This window comes from Mercenaria mercenaria, chromosome 16 (genome assembly GCF_021730395.1).
Source record: "Mercenaria mercenaria strain notata chromosome 16, MADL_Memer_1, whole genome shotgun sequence".
Lineage (NCBI taxonomy): Eukaryota > Metazoa > Mollusca > Bivalvia > Venerida > Veneridae > Mercenaria > Mercenaria mercenaria.
In genome coordinates this window covers 62,308,097-62,325,030 of record NC_069376.1, presented here as the reverse complement: position 1 = coordinate 62,325,030, position 16,934 = coordinate 62,308,097, and the positions used below count along the sequence as shown (strand labels likewise).

Genomic DNA, 16,934 nt, shown 5'->3' with positions numbered 1-16,934 from the left:
GAAACTAGGTGATAACTATATCCTTGAGAAATATTTATTTAAAGAAGATTAGTAATTGATTAATCACGGGTTGATGATCGTAGCTACGTGATAACGCCCGCATGAATAACACATAATCACTTGAGACTTATAGACCCTACGGGCACCCGTATGGCATCATTCACTCGGTTAATGATTTGTTTTAACTTGATAAAAAATGACAAAAGACTAGGATATCTAGCAGTGGTTCCGAATAATACCTAACAAGAGCTGTCTCCATAGGATGACACATGCCCCCGATGGCACTTTGAATGAATAGTTATGGCCGATGTTAGAGTTTAGGACAAATGAATCTTCAAGATTAAGGTCATTCAGGGGTCAAGGTCATAAAATTATCTGTCAGTTTGAAAGACTTATCAAAAATGGGTATTTTGTTAGTGTGACCTTGACCTTACTTGAGTTAGTATAAGTTTGTCATTTATGAATGGATTTTGAAATAACTAGACCTGGGTCTTGCGCGCGACACGTCATCTTACTGTGCCACACATTTATGCGTAGTTTCTTGAAAATCCATCCATGGATGACAAAGATATGGACCGGACTCGCCCATCAATGCACTATCATGAAAAATAACCTTTAACGTCTAAGTGTGACCTTGACCTTTGAGCTACGGACCTGGGTCTTGCGCGCGACACGTCGTCTTACTGGGGTACACATTCATACCAAGTTATTTGAAAATCCATCCATGGATGACAAAGATATGGACCGGACACGCCCACCAATGCACTATCATGAAAAATGACCTTTAACGTCTAAGTGTGACCTTGCCCTTTGAGCTTGATTTTTTGTTTGTTTTGTAAACGATTCAGTACAATGGTGAAATAAAAAGCAAGTTCAACAATCCAACATGCAAAACCGCTTTAAAATAAAGCAACATCCTCACACCCGCACTCTGTATAGCAGTGTATTTATGTATATGCAAAGATACGTTGACATACTTATGCACGGACAACGAAGTCAAAACAAACAAATTAATAACCAGTTATTTTTCCGTGTACGCAGTGATAACTATATATTAGCATATTCACCTAGGCCTATATTCGCCATGCCATTAGGCGAAACTTAAGTAATATTCTCCATCGCAATATGCAAACAACCATTAGCAGGTCTTCGATGTCGTCGAAACTCGTTCTTGATGGTGGAACTTGTCGGCAAATTCTATCTTCACCATGACAAAGCAACAACCCATACGTCTGTCGTTACCAAGAACATACATACTAGCTGGTTAGCTGGTCTAGATATTAAAACTATACTACATCCCTTGTACTCTCCAGACCTAGCATCATGTGATTTTGGCTTTTTCCCACCATCAAGAACGACGTCGAAGACCTGCCAATGGTTGTTCGGGAATGTATAAGGAGAATACCAACAGAAAACTTCAACAGCTGCTTTAAAACTTGGATTCACAGACACGAGAAGTGTATGAAGTACTCTGGGGAATATTTTGAGAAAAGTTGACATGTGTATTGTGTCCGACATTACGACATAGACTTTTTGCAACTATTTATACATCACGTTTACTTAACGTTGCTATGGTAATAATAATTAGCGTGTTAATTTTTAATTTTGTAAATTTGCTTCTGCATGGAATTTACTTATTTAAGAATAATCATTTGCAGATGGCCGCCTTAAAATTTGTTTCATAATTAGAACTACATGCTGATGGCATCTAATATTAAGATCGCTTTATCACATCTATAGAGTATGTTACGCTCACATGCACATAATCAAAGTTGTTAACATAGATAATTCTTTAAAGAAACTACACATTTTACATTAGAACATACCTTTGTCTTCATGTGCCATTATTTTGCCAAGTTCACGTTCAAGAAGTGCTGCGGCAAGAGAGGCTGCTTCAGTTTACTGACCACCACTGCTAAGCACATACATAACAAAGTACTGTTGAAATAAAAAGAAAACATTTTGACAACACTTACCCGTTAATACGCTATAATGAGTGTGAGTGTATTAGATTACACGTCAATGTTTACAAAATGCACAATGTTCTAATATATCGTTGTAGCGTCAGTTCCTGTGTTATGATCGATGCAAAGTATCGATATTAAAGAGCATCCGTCTATGAAATATGGAAAATACTCTAAAGACAAGTTATGATCAAAACAAGTATATATAGAGAATATTAGGTTACTGTCTTATAAATTAAAATTTATTAAATGAGTTGAAGAAAATATAAAAGTCGAGGCTCTAGCCAAGACTTTATTTTTTCATAGACGAACATAATAAATTTTAATTTATAGGACAGTAACCTAATCTTCTATTTATCCTACCGTCTGATTATTTTTAATTAAAATTCAAAATTTGCCACCAACTAGATCTGAGTCTTCCTTGCATAGAAATTTAATAATTAACACGCCCTCCAAATTACACAAATAGGTCTATACAATCCCAAATATTATAAAATAAAAGCTGAAAAACAAAGGCTAACCTTGTTTTGTTTTGTATCCGACCTTTCTGTTCTGCTGAACATGAATAAATAATTTTAATTTGCTGCCAAGTGAAGTTTTATCCGAAGTTCAGTTGCAAGTCGGATACCCATTCTATACCTGCTGTCTACATTTTGTCTTCTGGGGACACTTCATAGCACTTTAGCTAAAATAAGTCCCCTTGAACTTCATCGTATAAGCTGCTCTCCGCCTCCGGTCTAATCTGTTCATTAATAAACTTGGGAAATATCGTATCGTTTAGAGATCCAGTATTTATCCAGGCTTCATCTGAACGAAATTACAGTGTCACTGTTGACTATTGCCTCTGGTAAGTTATTCCATACTGTTATAGTGCGAAGTCCAAAGGAGTTTAACCGTATTGACTTTTTGGCTTTTGGTTTGTAGAGTTTCAAATTTTGACCCCTTGTACCGCTATTTCCAGCAGAACAGAAGAAAGTGTTCATGTTTACATTAATTTATCGGTCTTGTGTATTATTTTAAACACCTGGGTCATGTCAAATCTTCTTCTACGATAGTAAAATGAAATGAGATTCAATAAAAAAAGCCTTTAATCTCTCATAATAAGAAAGATTTCTATTTTCAGGACTAGTGCTGTTGCTCGTCTTTGTAAATTTTCAACTAGCTATTTACATTTTTTTTTGTAACTGATTAATACACTAGGTTACCATAATCAATATGGGAGCGAACCAATGCCTTATATACAATGTCAAAAACAATGATTTATCCATGTACGTAAATTACCCTTTCATAAGACCAAGTATTTTATTTCCTTTATTAACTAATATGTTTATATGTTGTTCAAAGTCAAGTTTACTAGTAAACAAAACTCCCAAGTCCTTCTCAGAATCATCTCTCGTCAGTTTATGCTCTGCTCCTGTTGCAGCAGGCATAATGTAGTCAGTTCATTTTTTTTTTCATTTCCATATGAAACAATTTTACATTTTTGAACATTGAATTTTAATAACCAGTCGTTACTCCAGTAACATAAATTTGCAATATCATCTTGCAGGTCTAACTGATCTTGCCTTGACATTATGTTACGATATAATTTACAGTCGTCTGCAAACATCTTACATGCAGATCCAACTACATTTGGCAGATCACAAAGATAATAAATAAAATAGGCCCTAATATAGATCCTTGAGGACTGCCAGATACTTCTGGGTTCCAAGCAGATTTATATCCATTTAACACTACTCGTTGTCTTCGGACACTCAAGAAACTTTTCAGCCAGTTCAAAATGATACCAGTAATCGACGATGGGGAACACTATCAAATGCTTTTCAGAAGTCCAAGTATATTGTGTCGACCCGAGTATCATTATATACGGCCTCCGTCCAATCTTCAAGTACAGCTAAGTTCTCACCAAGCAAACGTTAGACGTGACTTATACACACGCCATAACGCCGCTTGACAGAAAAAATAGACAAACTGATTCCTCGATGATTTTATTCAATAACGTTCCATTCCAGAGGCAAATTATATATTCCTTGATTTAAGAACAGAAAGCTAAAATCCTGAACAAACGCTATACATGAGTCATTTTCCGTTTCTCCGAGCGTTTCCGTTATAAAAACTTTTTGTGGTAATTGCAAATACGGTATGCATATGCTATACATTAGTGACATGGTCTCACGTACCTAATAAAAGCGCGTTTATAAAAATAATTGCATAGATATGTCTTTTAGGCTGAACACCACTAAATCCAGCTGTTCTTTATTTCATATAAAATCCACTCACTTCATAACGGTGTTTCGACATTTTCTAGCATATCAGATTTTCAGAGACTTATATTCCCATAAAGAACTAGATCGCTACTTTAGAAAAACAAAAAGAAAAGGGGCTGTTAACTTTTATATAAGAAAACTACAGTTCGTTAAATACAACCTGCTGAATTTACTACTTTTCGCTTCTTTCAATTTCTCTTTTCGTGACATTAAATTCTTACGCCGCCATTTTTATCTAGCATGCGATAGGAACATGCCGATTTCATTACAATGCAAAGTGATACATACTGAAACGCGGTAGGGTAAAAGTAAGCACGTTGCTGCCGAGAAAATGCACTAGGAAAGGAAAAAAGATTAGTACTATTTATATTTGGACTACTTGTGACTAGACCTGCGGAGGCTTACATTCTATTTGGTAGTGATCAGCCTTTTAGCAGTTATTCTCAAAAACAAGATGGCGTCGTATAAAAGCTTTATCAAGTCACTGACCTGATAAAGCAAAATTTATCATACCCCTTGATTTTTGCCTTTATTTTGCATGAAGGTAGGATGAGAAAACTGTTTAAATGGTTATAAATGACCTTGTTTACATTTTGAGAAGTATCAAAACATGTATATGTAGGTACAACAAGTATTTTATCTAGGAAAGAAAATTTCATGTTTTTCTTAAATATACTTGATATGAACAATATGTACTGAATTCAAACTGTAATGTTATTAGTTGAATCTCGTGCATTATCAGGGTGATGACTTTATATTAAACCGAAGTCGACTGTGGATTCCTAGGACGATCGATTTTTCAAGGTGACCATCACAACATTATTTGTTCATATTATGTTCGGTAGGAAAAAACAAGCTCATCATAGTGATGAGATCTGCCTTATTATGTCACCACTTTGCAATGGGGATATAGATTTGCTTTGTCTGTCCGTCCGACAGTCTTGCCGTGAAAGAAAATTTGTGTTACACATATCGCTAAAGGTATTTCATCTAACATCATTACACTTCTCTGAAATATTCTTCTAGCCAACATTAGAAATCGTGTATCTGAGAAAAAGAAGTCAAGATGAGCCAGTGTGATCGCCTGTGTCCCTATTCCGTTGTAAATAATTTCGTTTTGAACACTGAGGAGATCACATCTAAGTATTGACCTGGTACTCACGAATATTCCGTATGTTTCCGTAAATTAATATATCAGTGATATCCTTAGGACGGCCAGCACATATTTATGCAATCTCGCGAGGCATATGTATGTTTTTTGACAACACAGAAAATGACGTCACTCGACCTTCAGCTATTTCCGGAAGTAAATGAAATGAAAGTAGAAATGCTGAACTTGAAAACGAAAGCCGCAGTTTGATTCGTAGACAGTCAGGGGTCACGCGCAGGGGTCTTCCCGTCTAAATGTATGCGCGTGGACTTCTTTTTTTTTTTTTGGCTATTGGGGAGCCAATTTTCAGCACTTTATTACGATTTGAAATTACCTGGGCTTTAGTACAGCATGTCTGCTTTTAATGTACGAAAACATGTTTTAGCTCTGGATAAACAGAAATCCCACAGGGCTCCGTAACGGACCAAGGGTACATTGATAATTTTGGAACTTCATCAAATCGCTCAAATTGTCATTTTTGATGTTGTCTGAGAGTGTCAGTATATGCCTCAGATGTAAGATATAACCGTATTTGAAAGCTGCAGACTTAGACATTTCAGAAATGTTTTCAAAATAAGTTTCGTGTAATAAATGTTGTTTCTACGGAAGCGTGAAAGGTCCATCAGACGCTAATACGTTTTAGTACGTTAAGGCTGCGGAAAGGATATACAGATTTCCTAAAATGCATTTTAGTTAAGCCATTTTTGTCTCAAACATCAATTTTCGTACAGACGTGTTAAAAATGTCGAAAAAGCACTGATTTTTAGATAAAAAATGATTTCTCTAATATAACTGTTGAAAAACCAATGTACACGAATACATTTGATATACATTTCTTTACAAAAAATAATGGCGCATTTGCTGATAGTTGTGCGGAAACGTTTATCTGCTGGTCTCTGGGTTGTCGTTTTTTATTTTATCTGCAACCTTAACAAGGAAAAAAATTCACATTAGTATTCAACAGTCTTGTATGTATGTGTCAGTAAACTATTGTAAAAATGTCGACTTAACTCTTTAAAAGTTATCAAATATTTTCAGGAAAATTCTTGACTGGACAAGTGTTCGTTCATTCGACGGACACTTCGAGCATCTGGCGTCAGTATACAAAGAAATAAAATCATAATAAAAACTAAAGGAATAAAAGCATAAAATAGGTAATTTTAGTTAATAAAGATATTTTCAGGATATAGATATGTTGCGTAAAATAACGTAAATGCCCGAACATATTAGCGGCGAAGATTAATTTAGTGCAAGGTCTTGTATTTGATCAAGTTTCAATGTAAGCCTACATTCAATAAAGGCAAACATTCTGACCCGGTTTGATAAGATCCAGTAGAAAATATTTCCTCTAGACTGTTAACAATAATTTTTCTATGATGCGGATAACACCTCGTGGTCCATCGCGTTTTCAACCCAAGTTAATTCAGTTTCAAAATAGATCTAGTTAGTATAAAGTAAAACATTCTAACCATGTTTCATAAGATCATATCATAAATCATGGCCTCTGGTATGTTAACAATGTTTTTCTATAACTTCACCAAGTGACATTTATATTTGACCCTCGATAATCTAGTTTCTGACTTAAAGTAGATTTTATCAAGTCAAACATTTTGACGAAGTCTAATAAAGATCCAGTAGAAGAAAATTGGAATCTAAAGTGTTTAACAATGTTTTTCTGTGATTTGACTCAGACACCTAATGTTTGAGCCAATTTCAAAATCTGTTGAGATTTTCTTAACACACACATTCTGACTAAGTTTCATTACGATTGGGCTAAAATTGTAACCTCTGGAGTGTTAACAATGGAAGTGTAGACAATGGACGACGACGGACACAGTGCTACCACAATAGTTTACCCTGAGCAGCTTGTGCTAAGATATGCTAAAAACTCGATGCGCAACTCCTGTTCAATAACATACTTTGCAATTTCATGACGGTCCAGGACATTCGATACTTTTCCATATGTGTAACACAAATTTTATCTGATGCACAGACAGACGGACAGACAGACAGCCAAATTTATAAACCGCAAATAATATAATAAGATTATGTTGAAATGACCCCCCACCCCTCCCACCGTTTGAAAAATGATCGTTCTAGGTGTTCACACTCCACTTCGTCTTAATTCGCAAATGTCTATAACCTTGACATATTACGTTTGTTTATTACATCATTATTTCAGTAATGTTACGGTGAGCAGTTAACATAACACATGTTCCTGGATTCTGTACCAGTACAACCCTGTTCTCGACAAGTAACGGCCAACCTCGCCACATGATTCAGAGGTGGAGGACCATGATTTTAGAAACAATGTACTTCATCAAATCGTAACGGAAAACCTCCGCCGCGCCATGATAAAACTCACGACTTTGCGAACCGTAGATCGGCGGTTTCCCTATTGAGCTAAGCGGGTGGGCTGGCATATTACGTAACGTGTAGATTGACACTATGCCCTTTCTGTGGAATACCATATTAATTATCGGATTTTCTAGCAGCGCCTGAAAGCGTAACTTTGTAAAATACCAGTATTGTCAATCCAGATTTGTAAACGTCTCATAACATTACTAGTATGGAATTACTTTGGAATATCGCGGTGTTTTGTGCTCTTTCAGTTGGTATGTGTGTTAGCTTTGATACTCTGAAATTCAAATTATATTTGATATGGTTTATTCTTCTTTTTTTAACAGTAGTAGAAATGTTGTATCATTAAAACTGTCAGATTTTTTTTTAATATTTAAATTTGCAAGTTTCTTTTTAACATGCATGAAAATGTACAGTATAAGTTTGACACCTCTGAATACAACACACTTTTGTTTTTAAATCATATCTCTACCCTCTCTATTAACTGTGCGTGCCGTAGTTAGGGAATTGAGAAGGTAAAACACACATCGATTTCTTTGTGTCCTCAAATACATGTACAGGTTTTCCGCTTCATTGTATTGATCTCGCTCATTAGGTATTGTTTCTTTTTTATTGTTTATAGGTATTGATTATGTAATATTTCTATAAACATAAGCAAACAATTGTAAGGACAAGTACCACGACAAGGTTTCTGCGAATCTTTATTGAAGTTTATTGAATCAGTGCATGCTCTTCGTTTGCTGAATGGTTTTATTTGCAGACTCATTTTATAAAAGGTGGAATTTTCATACATTTCAGTAAGTTATTGAATATAACCATGGGTTATATTTGTATCTTTCACTGTTTCAAACAGTGGAATTTTCATTTTAGAATTTCCACTGTTATAGAACTACACTTGTTCCAAAATATACGTCATTAATGAATTAGACGTACACAGATATCTTCAAATTTGTACAGATATGTGCTCAAACGTATTTTGTATATTTAATTGTCAAATAATTCGTTAACTTTATTTTCATTGGCGACATTATAACTACGTAATTTAGCGTAAGCATTTGCGTTTGTCACCGCCATGTGCGCGTGACGTTGCAAGGGTGTAACTAGTATAATCATTTGTTTGCCTTTCGGGTTAATGCCTTTTTAACAGTATATCAGTTATGTAACGGCCGGCAGTAAACTTAATCAGTATTCCCGGATTTTGTACCCGACCTAACCTGTCCTCCACATGCATCAGAGTTGGAGGACGAAGTGATTTGACACACATTGTCTTTTATCAAACCGTCACAGAGAACATACGCCCCGTGAAATGATAGAACTCACAACCTCGTGCCCATATATCTGTGCTCTCCCTACTGAGCAAAGCGATCGAGCTAGTATAACCCCTAAATAAACCATTTTAAAAAGAAAAGAAAATATGTGTTCGAAATATCTCCTACCCGTAATCACATTATTTTGAATAATGCATCTGATGTTAACTCGGTGAAATATATTTTATCTTACAGGGAAACAAACAATTATCCACTATGTGTAAATAAATTGGCTTCGATTTACTAGTTTTGTGAGACAGCAGCGTTTTCCAGTCAATATTGCAGAAGTACCGTCGTTTAGTTAAGGGGTATATCTTCGGTTTGTTTAATAGTCCATGACGAGTCGGATTTACTAAAAATAAAGTTAGATATAGTGTAAGAATGTTATAAAATAGGGACTTTGACTTAATGCAAATAAAGGGAAATAGATAAGATTGACTATGAAAGAAATAACAAGTATCTAGGCTTCTGCCTAGAAAAGTGCTAAAGAAACTGAAAATTCTGCAAGCCATACTCTGGGTGTATTTTTTATGAACTAGGTGGACGGATAGCTCAGTGGTTTGCACACTGGCCTTCCAATCCTGAGGTCGGGGGTTCGATCCCCGGCAGCTACTCGGGAATTTTCAGAAACGCTTTTCAGTGTTTCCCACCTAACTAGAGGTGTACTGTCAGGAACCCAGCACCTTGCGTGTATCATGCTATACATGGCACGTTAAGAACCGCTGCTATCGCAACGAGCTAGGCTAAGTTAGCCGGACAAGCCTGTTCTGATTCTGATCTCTCTGTCGTGGGCTTTGTCTCACTCTGTCCCTCTGGTCAGATCGCTCTGTGTCTGTACTAGTAGAGGATGAATTATGCGCCCTGTGTGGCTGCATTTGAACTATGTAAAGCGCCTTTGAACGTGAAATTGATCATGAAAAGGGCGCTATATAAATCTGGTATAATAATAATAATAATAATAATGAAAATACATATATGCATAATACATATATACATACAGGTTATATTGTGCCTTTTATTGCATTCACTTAAGTTTGTACAAACAGTTATCTAACATGTAATTTTCAATTATGCTGGTATTTGAGGACTTAGAAATATGCAAAAATAAGAAGTGTTCTGAACAAGGCCAAAACGTTGTTTCTAGGAATTGGTAAGAATGCACTAAATATGGCTTTTAGTAGAAACATGAGAGCTATCCACTGAAACCGAACAAAAAATAGAAGTTGTGCTTTTTGTGTAGACTGAGAAATATGTTAAATGTATGATACATTTATCGTTTGTTAATAAAAGCAGGTCATGTGAAATACCACAGTGTCAGATACACATGAAACATGAAGCCAGATAAAGAGCAGATATTAGCTACTCGAACCAGGGCAAATATCGATTAATTGCTTTAGAGACTGGACCGCAAACAAAGTTTCTCCCCTTTTTAAACTCATACGTGTTTTGTTTTTATACATAGACTGTAATTTTAGTATGCACATTACAAAAGAAAGGCTCTTGTTTTCTGTACTCCTTTTTATTTGTTTTCGTTATTTACCATAAGTTAATTATATGAATTATAGACATAAACATGTCATATTATTATCATTTAGTATTTTAGGATGCTCACAGGAACACAAACTGCTGTGTCTGATAATTAACAATGTTAAATTGTTCCAGTACACTTTAAAGTGGAATTATATGCATTTTTTTCAAGTAAAAATCCAGCTGAAATAGATGTGTGTGTAAAAAGGATGGAAGAAATTATAGTTTTTAACCCAACATACCAAACTCTTCCTGTTACCAGTACGAAATAATAAGTTTCCAAATACGACTTTTCTTATTTTGACTGGGCAGTCTTTTTAAGAAAAGTCAAACTGCACGCAGGAGTTGCTTCCCTTCTACTTCAGAAATCTCTATCTTAAGGTAAGGGTGATCATTGCGTAGAAGATTGAAGAAAAGATCTATTATTTTATTAGTCAGATTTCTTTATTTCTAAAGCATGAACTTCAAATACTTATGCGGCATTATCATTAATTTAACACATTTAAATGCACAGCAACCGAAAATTGCTTTTATAGAAAACACACTATGTGCAGTAAGATGCGCATAATGCCACTTTATTTAATAACTGTCTATATTGGAGAATCTTCTACATTCAAACTGAATCTAATGTTATTCGACTTGGTTGCGTTCTATGCTTCCAAAGGATCTTCTGAAAGGTTTTATAGATCCTGGTCATTTTGTTACCAGTCGAAATAATCGCTTCATTAAGTTATCTGAAGTTAAATGAAGCTGATCCAAATCCATGTCAAATATTTCTTGTTTTAAGCCCCTTTTTAAAACAATTTACGGTGACCTACAGTACTTCTTTTTAATATTAATAAGTTTCATAACTGTACGTTTCAGTGTACGCTTTGGGCATGAAATCAAATCTGACAGAGCTGCTTGTAACCGATACGGACGATATAGAGGAGGTCCTCAACAAGGATACAAAATGTCATCTAAGACAGACAATGGCTTGGGCCGAATGTGGTCGGCGTGTCAACTGCCCGTCATCATGCCAAGGACTAGAAGATTGCACTTTCCCTTACTGTACATCAAAGGGAACATGCGCATGTATGAATGGTCAGTATTAATAAAGTATTTAAGAACAAGTACTAATAAATTACAATAAAGGCGGTTTTAAATGTTTATTTTTTCTGGTGTCGATTTGTGTATAAGTCCTGCAGAATAACACATATTGAATAAAGCCCCGAATGTGTTAAATGTGTGCATTAAAAGGCAGGCTTACACATGTATGAATACCAGAACAATCAACCTAAAATTTCAAGTAAATATGTTCCGCATCAATTTTTATTTGTTAATGAGTTCGCTCTCAGCATCAAATATTTCGGAAACCCGTTTTTTTTCTATCAAATTTTGAATCGAAACCATAATCGTCAGATAGGGAATGATCTAACTAAGAAAATTAGTACATACGCTTTGTTTTGTTCAGAAATAAAAAAGTTATCGTTTTGTTTGTTTTTTTTTTTTTTTTTGTTTTTTTTTTCAAATATTTAGTCTGTCTGATTCGCTGAAATACGCGCATTAATACCAAAACTCTAGAATCTGACTAAAATGATTTTTCTTTAATACATTTTGAATTTTGGTCATATCATGAACTGTAGAACAGTAGTTTTTGTTTCTAAACTATTTTAGAAAAAGCTAAATCAAGAAACATATCCGAGTCGGAAATCGAACCCGGGTTGCCTTTTTATCAATACACCACCGAGGCAACCGTTAATACAAAGCTTTATAAGTACGCATGGTATTTACGACAACGAAGAAACATCGAAAAATTTAAGATATCTGAAAATTATCATTATGTTTCTTAAAAAGGCTTTGAAACTTAGTTACCGACAGATTATATGTTATAGTAACACCTTTGTAGTTGCTTTTACTAATATTTCTATTCACAGTTGAAAAGCGTTCGTCTGAAGGTAAAATGTCTGAGTCGAGTATAGATGATGAGTATAGATGAGATGACGCTTAACTTAATGTTTTGTCAAAATGAATAACCTTTCTTGAAATGTCCAAAATGCAAAATAGTTTTAAATAAAGAGAACTAACACTGATAGGGAGGAGGCTTAAGAGTACTGCGGGGATACTTTCCTTATTCTTTTTATTTTGGATAGCTAAAGAAATCTATCATCATTAAAGCTGCTGAGTAAAATACATTAGCATTTTGAATGAAATGCAACTATGGTTTGAACGTAATTAAAGTCAGTCCTACATTTATTACAAGTTGACATTCTCACAGATACACTGATACTGTGAAGCACTTTTGTGCAATGGATTTAGTAGAAAGACGAAGTGAGGATTATATATATGCATGTTTTCGACTCGTGAAATCTGCAAGGACAAACGTAATGTAAGAGTACATGCCTATATACTGTATCATTCAATACGCCAAGCTACATTGCTTTTATTTTACAATCACGATAAAGTTAATTTTGTATAACGTGGTGATGGAAAAAGCTGGATATAACTTTTTCAACCGTAAACAAATTAATTTTGCATTCCTGTATTCCGTGGTGATGGATTTACCATGTCATAAATTTGCAACCTTAACAAAGTAAATTTTGTATCAGATAATACGGGAAATAATGACGGCAAAGCAAATCAGTCATTTAAATACTAGCATAATCAATAAATTAGCGTGTTTAAGTTGCATTTTCTCAGTAGAGGATAAGTAATTTAAAGCGACTGTGAAAGTTTTTAACTTTTTACCACGTAAACTAGAGCAGGATAAAAGCTTTTTACACTGTATACGGAAATAGCATTTTTCAAGATGTTTGGTCAAAGTCAAGAAATTTGTATTTCCTACACTTGATTTGTATTTTGTTGAACCATTCAACAGTAATTTTCATTGACATTTGACATGATGCTCTTATATTATAAAATATCTATTTTACTCGTGGCTTTACTTGTTTGAAAAAAAAAAACTGTTAAAAGAAAACACCCCTATAGCACTATTATGTTGTCGTAGGAAAAATAGCCCTTTTATCTCTATAAATTATATTCTTATACAATAACTACGGTTTTCAGTGTTTCTCGACCTTACAGATTATCGAGTCCGTTCAATTTTACCATAATAGAATTTCGCTTACGTCGGTGCTAAATGGCATGAGAGGGGTTGCACATTCACTTCATTTACTTCTCGGAACAGATGCAGTCATGCTATTATTTTGCTCGGTTGCTTAGTTACGTTTTGTTCTTCCAAACGATCGTCTTATGGGCTTTAGTTTTATGTTTCAGCGTTTTGCCGTAACGACAAGATGTGTTACTTCTTCAGAATCGCCTGTGCTACCAACTTTACTTGTAGAGAAGGGAAATGTTATTGCGAAAATGTGAAAAGTAAATCATATACATGAAAAGATTTAGTTGCAAATGAGTCGATTATATATGTGAATATCAAAATAATCAATGCAAAAATTGTGAAACCTCATGTTCCCAGTTCTTTGGAATTGAATTTGTACAAACAAAGAGAACAGAGCATGTGCTATTAACCAATGGAATTATTTTCATAGTTTTTTTGTGTGTGAAGAGAGTATTAACTAAATATTAATACAGCTGGGAAAAAAATTATCTCAGCTAACTGTTAACTAAAGCTCCAACGTTCTGCTTAAATGGTTCCTCGTAATTACTTTGCAACCGTAGTGGAATTAGAGAATCTATTAAATTAAGTTTTGTTAAAGAATACCCAAGAGAAAACCTGCAGTAATTTTGTTTTGTTTTAATTCCATGCCTTCAAGCACAACAGTTATGTGTAGCACGGTGATGTATCAGACACGACAGACTCAAGACATTTGTTATAAAATTCTAAGTGACACAGTTAACACAGAAATTGTTTCTATTTTGATTGTTCTGTAGAAATTTATCATGCTTTCTGCACAATTAAGGTAAAGCTAAAAAACCAGATTAACCAATGGCATCGGTAATAAGACACAAAGAAACATTTCACTCAATGCGATTTATCATTTGAAAATGTCCATATTTATGTAATCTGTGGCAGTCTACGGATGTATAATTTCCACCATGAAAAGTACAGAACAATATTTTAGAAGCATATAGTGAAAGAATTATGAACAGAGCAGAACAATTATGTGTGGGCGGTCGGAAGATCAATCATATTGAGAGTCCATACCGGTGTTTAGGTTATACAAAAATATTACCTGTCATGGACAGAGCTTGTTTTTGTTTGGTTGCTGTCAATGCTACAAAATGACCTTTATACTCTATTATTTTTTTCGGGCGATGGCAAAGAAAACGCTCTAGATAAAGCTTTAGCTCCCATTCAATACATTATATACAAAAAAAAGCAACTCATTTATATCCTACTTAGATATAAAACTCCTAAATTTTTATGTTTAAGCATCACCGATCCAAAGCACATTTGTAATGTTCGCCTTATTACTAACGACGTCTGCATGTTCGTTTTATATTAGCATGGTTTCTTTCCTTCATCACATTCTTCCATGGAGCGCCTGAAAGATTAGCTACCATAAATGCACTGCTCTGACATTCCATTGGCGTAATAGTCCCTTGAATACTTTTTATTAGCAATTTGCTGTGTGCCATTTAAACTAATATGTCTTTGAATTTTTTACTCTGAAATACTTACATGTTCTCTTTTACTACCTTTCTAGCCTTTATTATATAAGTAAGACAGGAACATAAGAAACGGTTTAGCGTTTCTATCACGTCAATGACGCCAGCAGGCAGCTCTGCATGTTTCTGTTTTATGATCGATGCGTACACGGAAACAATTTTGACTTCCTAATTAGAGTTGGATTCAGCAGTGTGTCATCGATCTTGTCGACGTACCTGGTGCTGAAGTAACTGTGTTTGGTTTTGATTTGTTTTATATAGGTTTTATATTCACAATGTCTTGCAATACAAGGAATAAATAAATACTACAAGAAAGATCTAATTTTATATTTCTAACTCTTCTAACTCAAATTTACTTCTATTTTGTAGCAGTAATTTAACAGATACCTTCACATCGTGTTTTATATACAAATATTATGCCTCTTAAAAGTTATATTAAAGTTGTATCTAATTTTCTTGACAAGTACAATGTTATACGTTTGAAAAGGTTGTCGGCAAAATTTTAGGTATGAATTACAGACTGTAAGGCGTGTGAGACTAGTGGTAAGGACAAGAACAAAGATACGAAGCAGACAACATAAAACTCTACATGAAGTTAAGTAGCCCTCATATACAGAATGTTTATCTTTCATGCTTAAGGGCAAACAGCTATAGAATATAATTGTAGAATTGGTTTTATGTTGAAAGGTAGGTTCTCCACAGATACGCTTTTAGTTCAACAATTAAGCCATCTTCATTGATAACATAAAACTCACACTTATAATGTTTACCTATTGATCAAAGAGTTACAAAGTTTTCTTCTCTTTCACAATTCTGTATAATTATCAGTGAAACTGTTCGATAAATTTAATCTTAACTTCCGTTCAGGAAAATCTACAATTACTATTCATACAGCTTAGAATCTAATAAGAGTAAGCATGTTATACGCAATATGTTTCGCAGCCTATCTTATTGCTGCAGAAAACTCGATTAATTATTTTGGATTATGTATTTTTTGTGTGGTCGTATTACAGTCAATTACAAGACAGCACTTATAAGTTCTCACCATCTACCTTTATGCCAAGTTTAAAGTGAAAACTTTGAATTGTTATAAAGCAATGCTACGGGCACGAAATATGAAGGACGGACAGACGCACGCGTCATAACATAATACGTCCGTTTTTCAAAAAAGATCGTATGAAAATGGACAAAATTGAGATATAATGCTGCTTAAGGTATTCTTTCGCTAAAATATTGAAAACTTAGTGCGTGTCTTAAAGTCCCCAATACAAAGTTACACATTTTAATGAATAAAGCCCTCAATGAAAACAATTCAGCTGTCTTTATTCTTGAGTAATACCTGACAACTTTTACCTGAAAATCTCGGTATAAGACAGAAAAATACTTTATTGCCTTGATGAAATCGGCAGCTACAAGCAAGTAGAATTCTGCCTAAAGATGTGTTCAAAACGTACTTTAACGAAACCATTACTTTTGTGAGCAATAATGTTTCAAAACAAATCATTTTATAAAAACATATATAAAAAGTTTATTGTCTGTAGAATACTTCAATAGGATAATAAATATTCTCAAAATATTAATAAAGTGGCTACAGGGAAAAGAATAAGATACGTATCACAGGTTTTTGCTTATTTTATTCAGTAACTATATGCCGTAAACAGAGACTGATAGTGATGTTTTTTAATCGCCAAGGGAAGCATTAATTTTTCATTTTAGATGAATAATTTTTGTATCTTTGTAAAGAGAAAAG

The 16,934-nt window shown here is 34.4% G+C and overlaps 1 protein-coding gene across 1 annotated transcript; it reads left to right on the top strand.

Annotated features, from left to right (window-relative positions):
- Positions 1 to 7,816: 7,816 nt before the first annotated feature.
- LOC123541468 (uncharacterized) lies at positions 7,817 to 15,498 on the top strand. Its single transcript, XM_053527240.1, has 3 exons — positions 7,817 to 7,996; positions 11,441 to 11,659; positions 13,832 to 15,498. Exons 1-3 carry the CDS (start codon positions 7,951 to 7,953, stop codon positions 13,945 to 13,947), a joined length of 381 nt encoding a protein of 126 aa, XP_053383215.1. The 5' UTR covers positions 7,817 to 7,950; the 3' UTR covers positions 13,948 to 15,498.
- Positions 15,499 to 16,934: the final 1,436 nt, after the last annotated feature.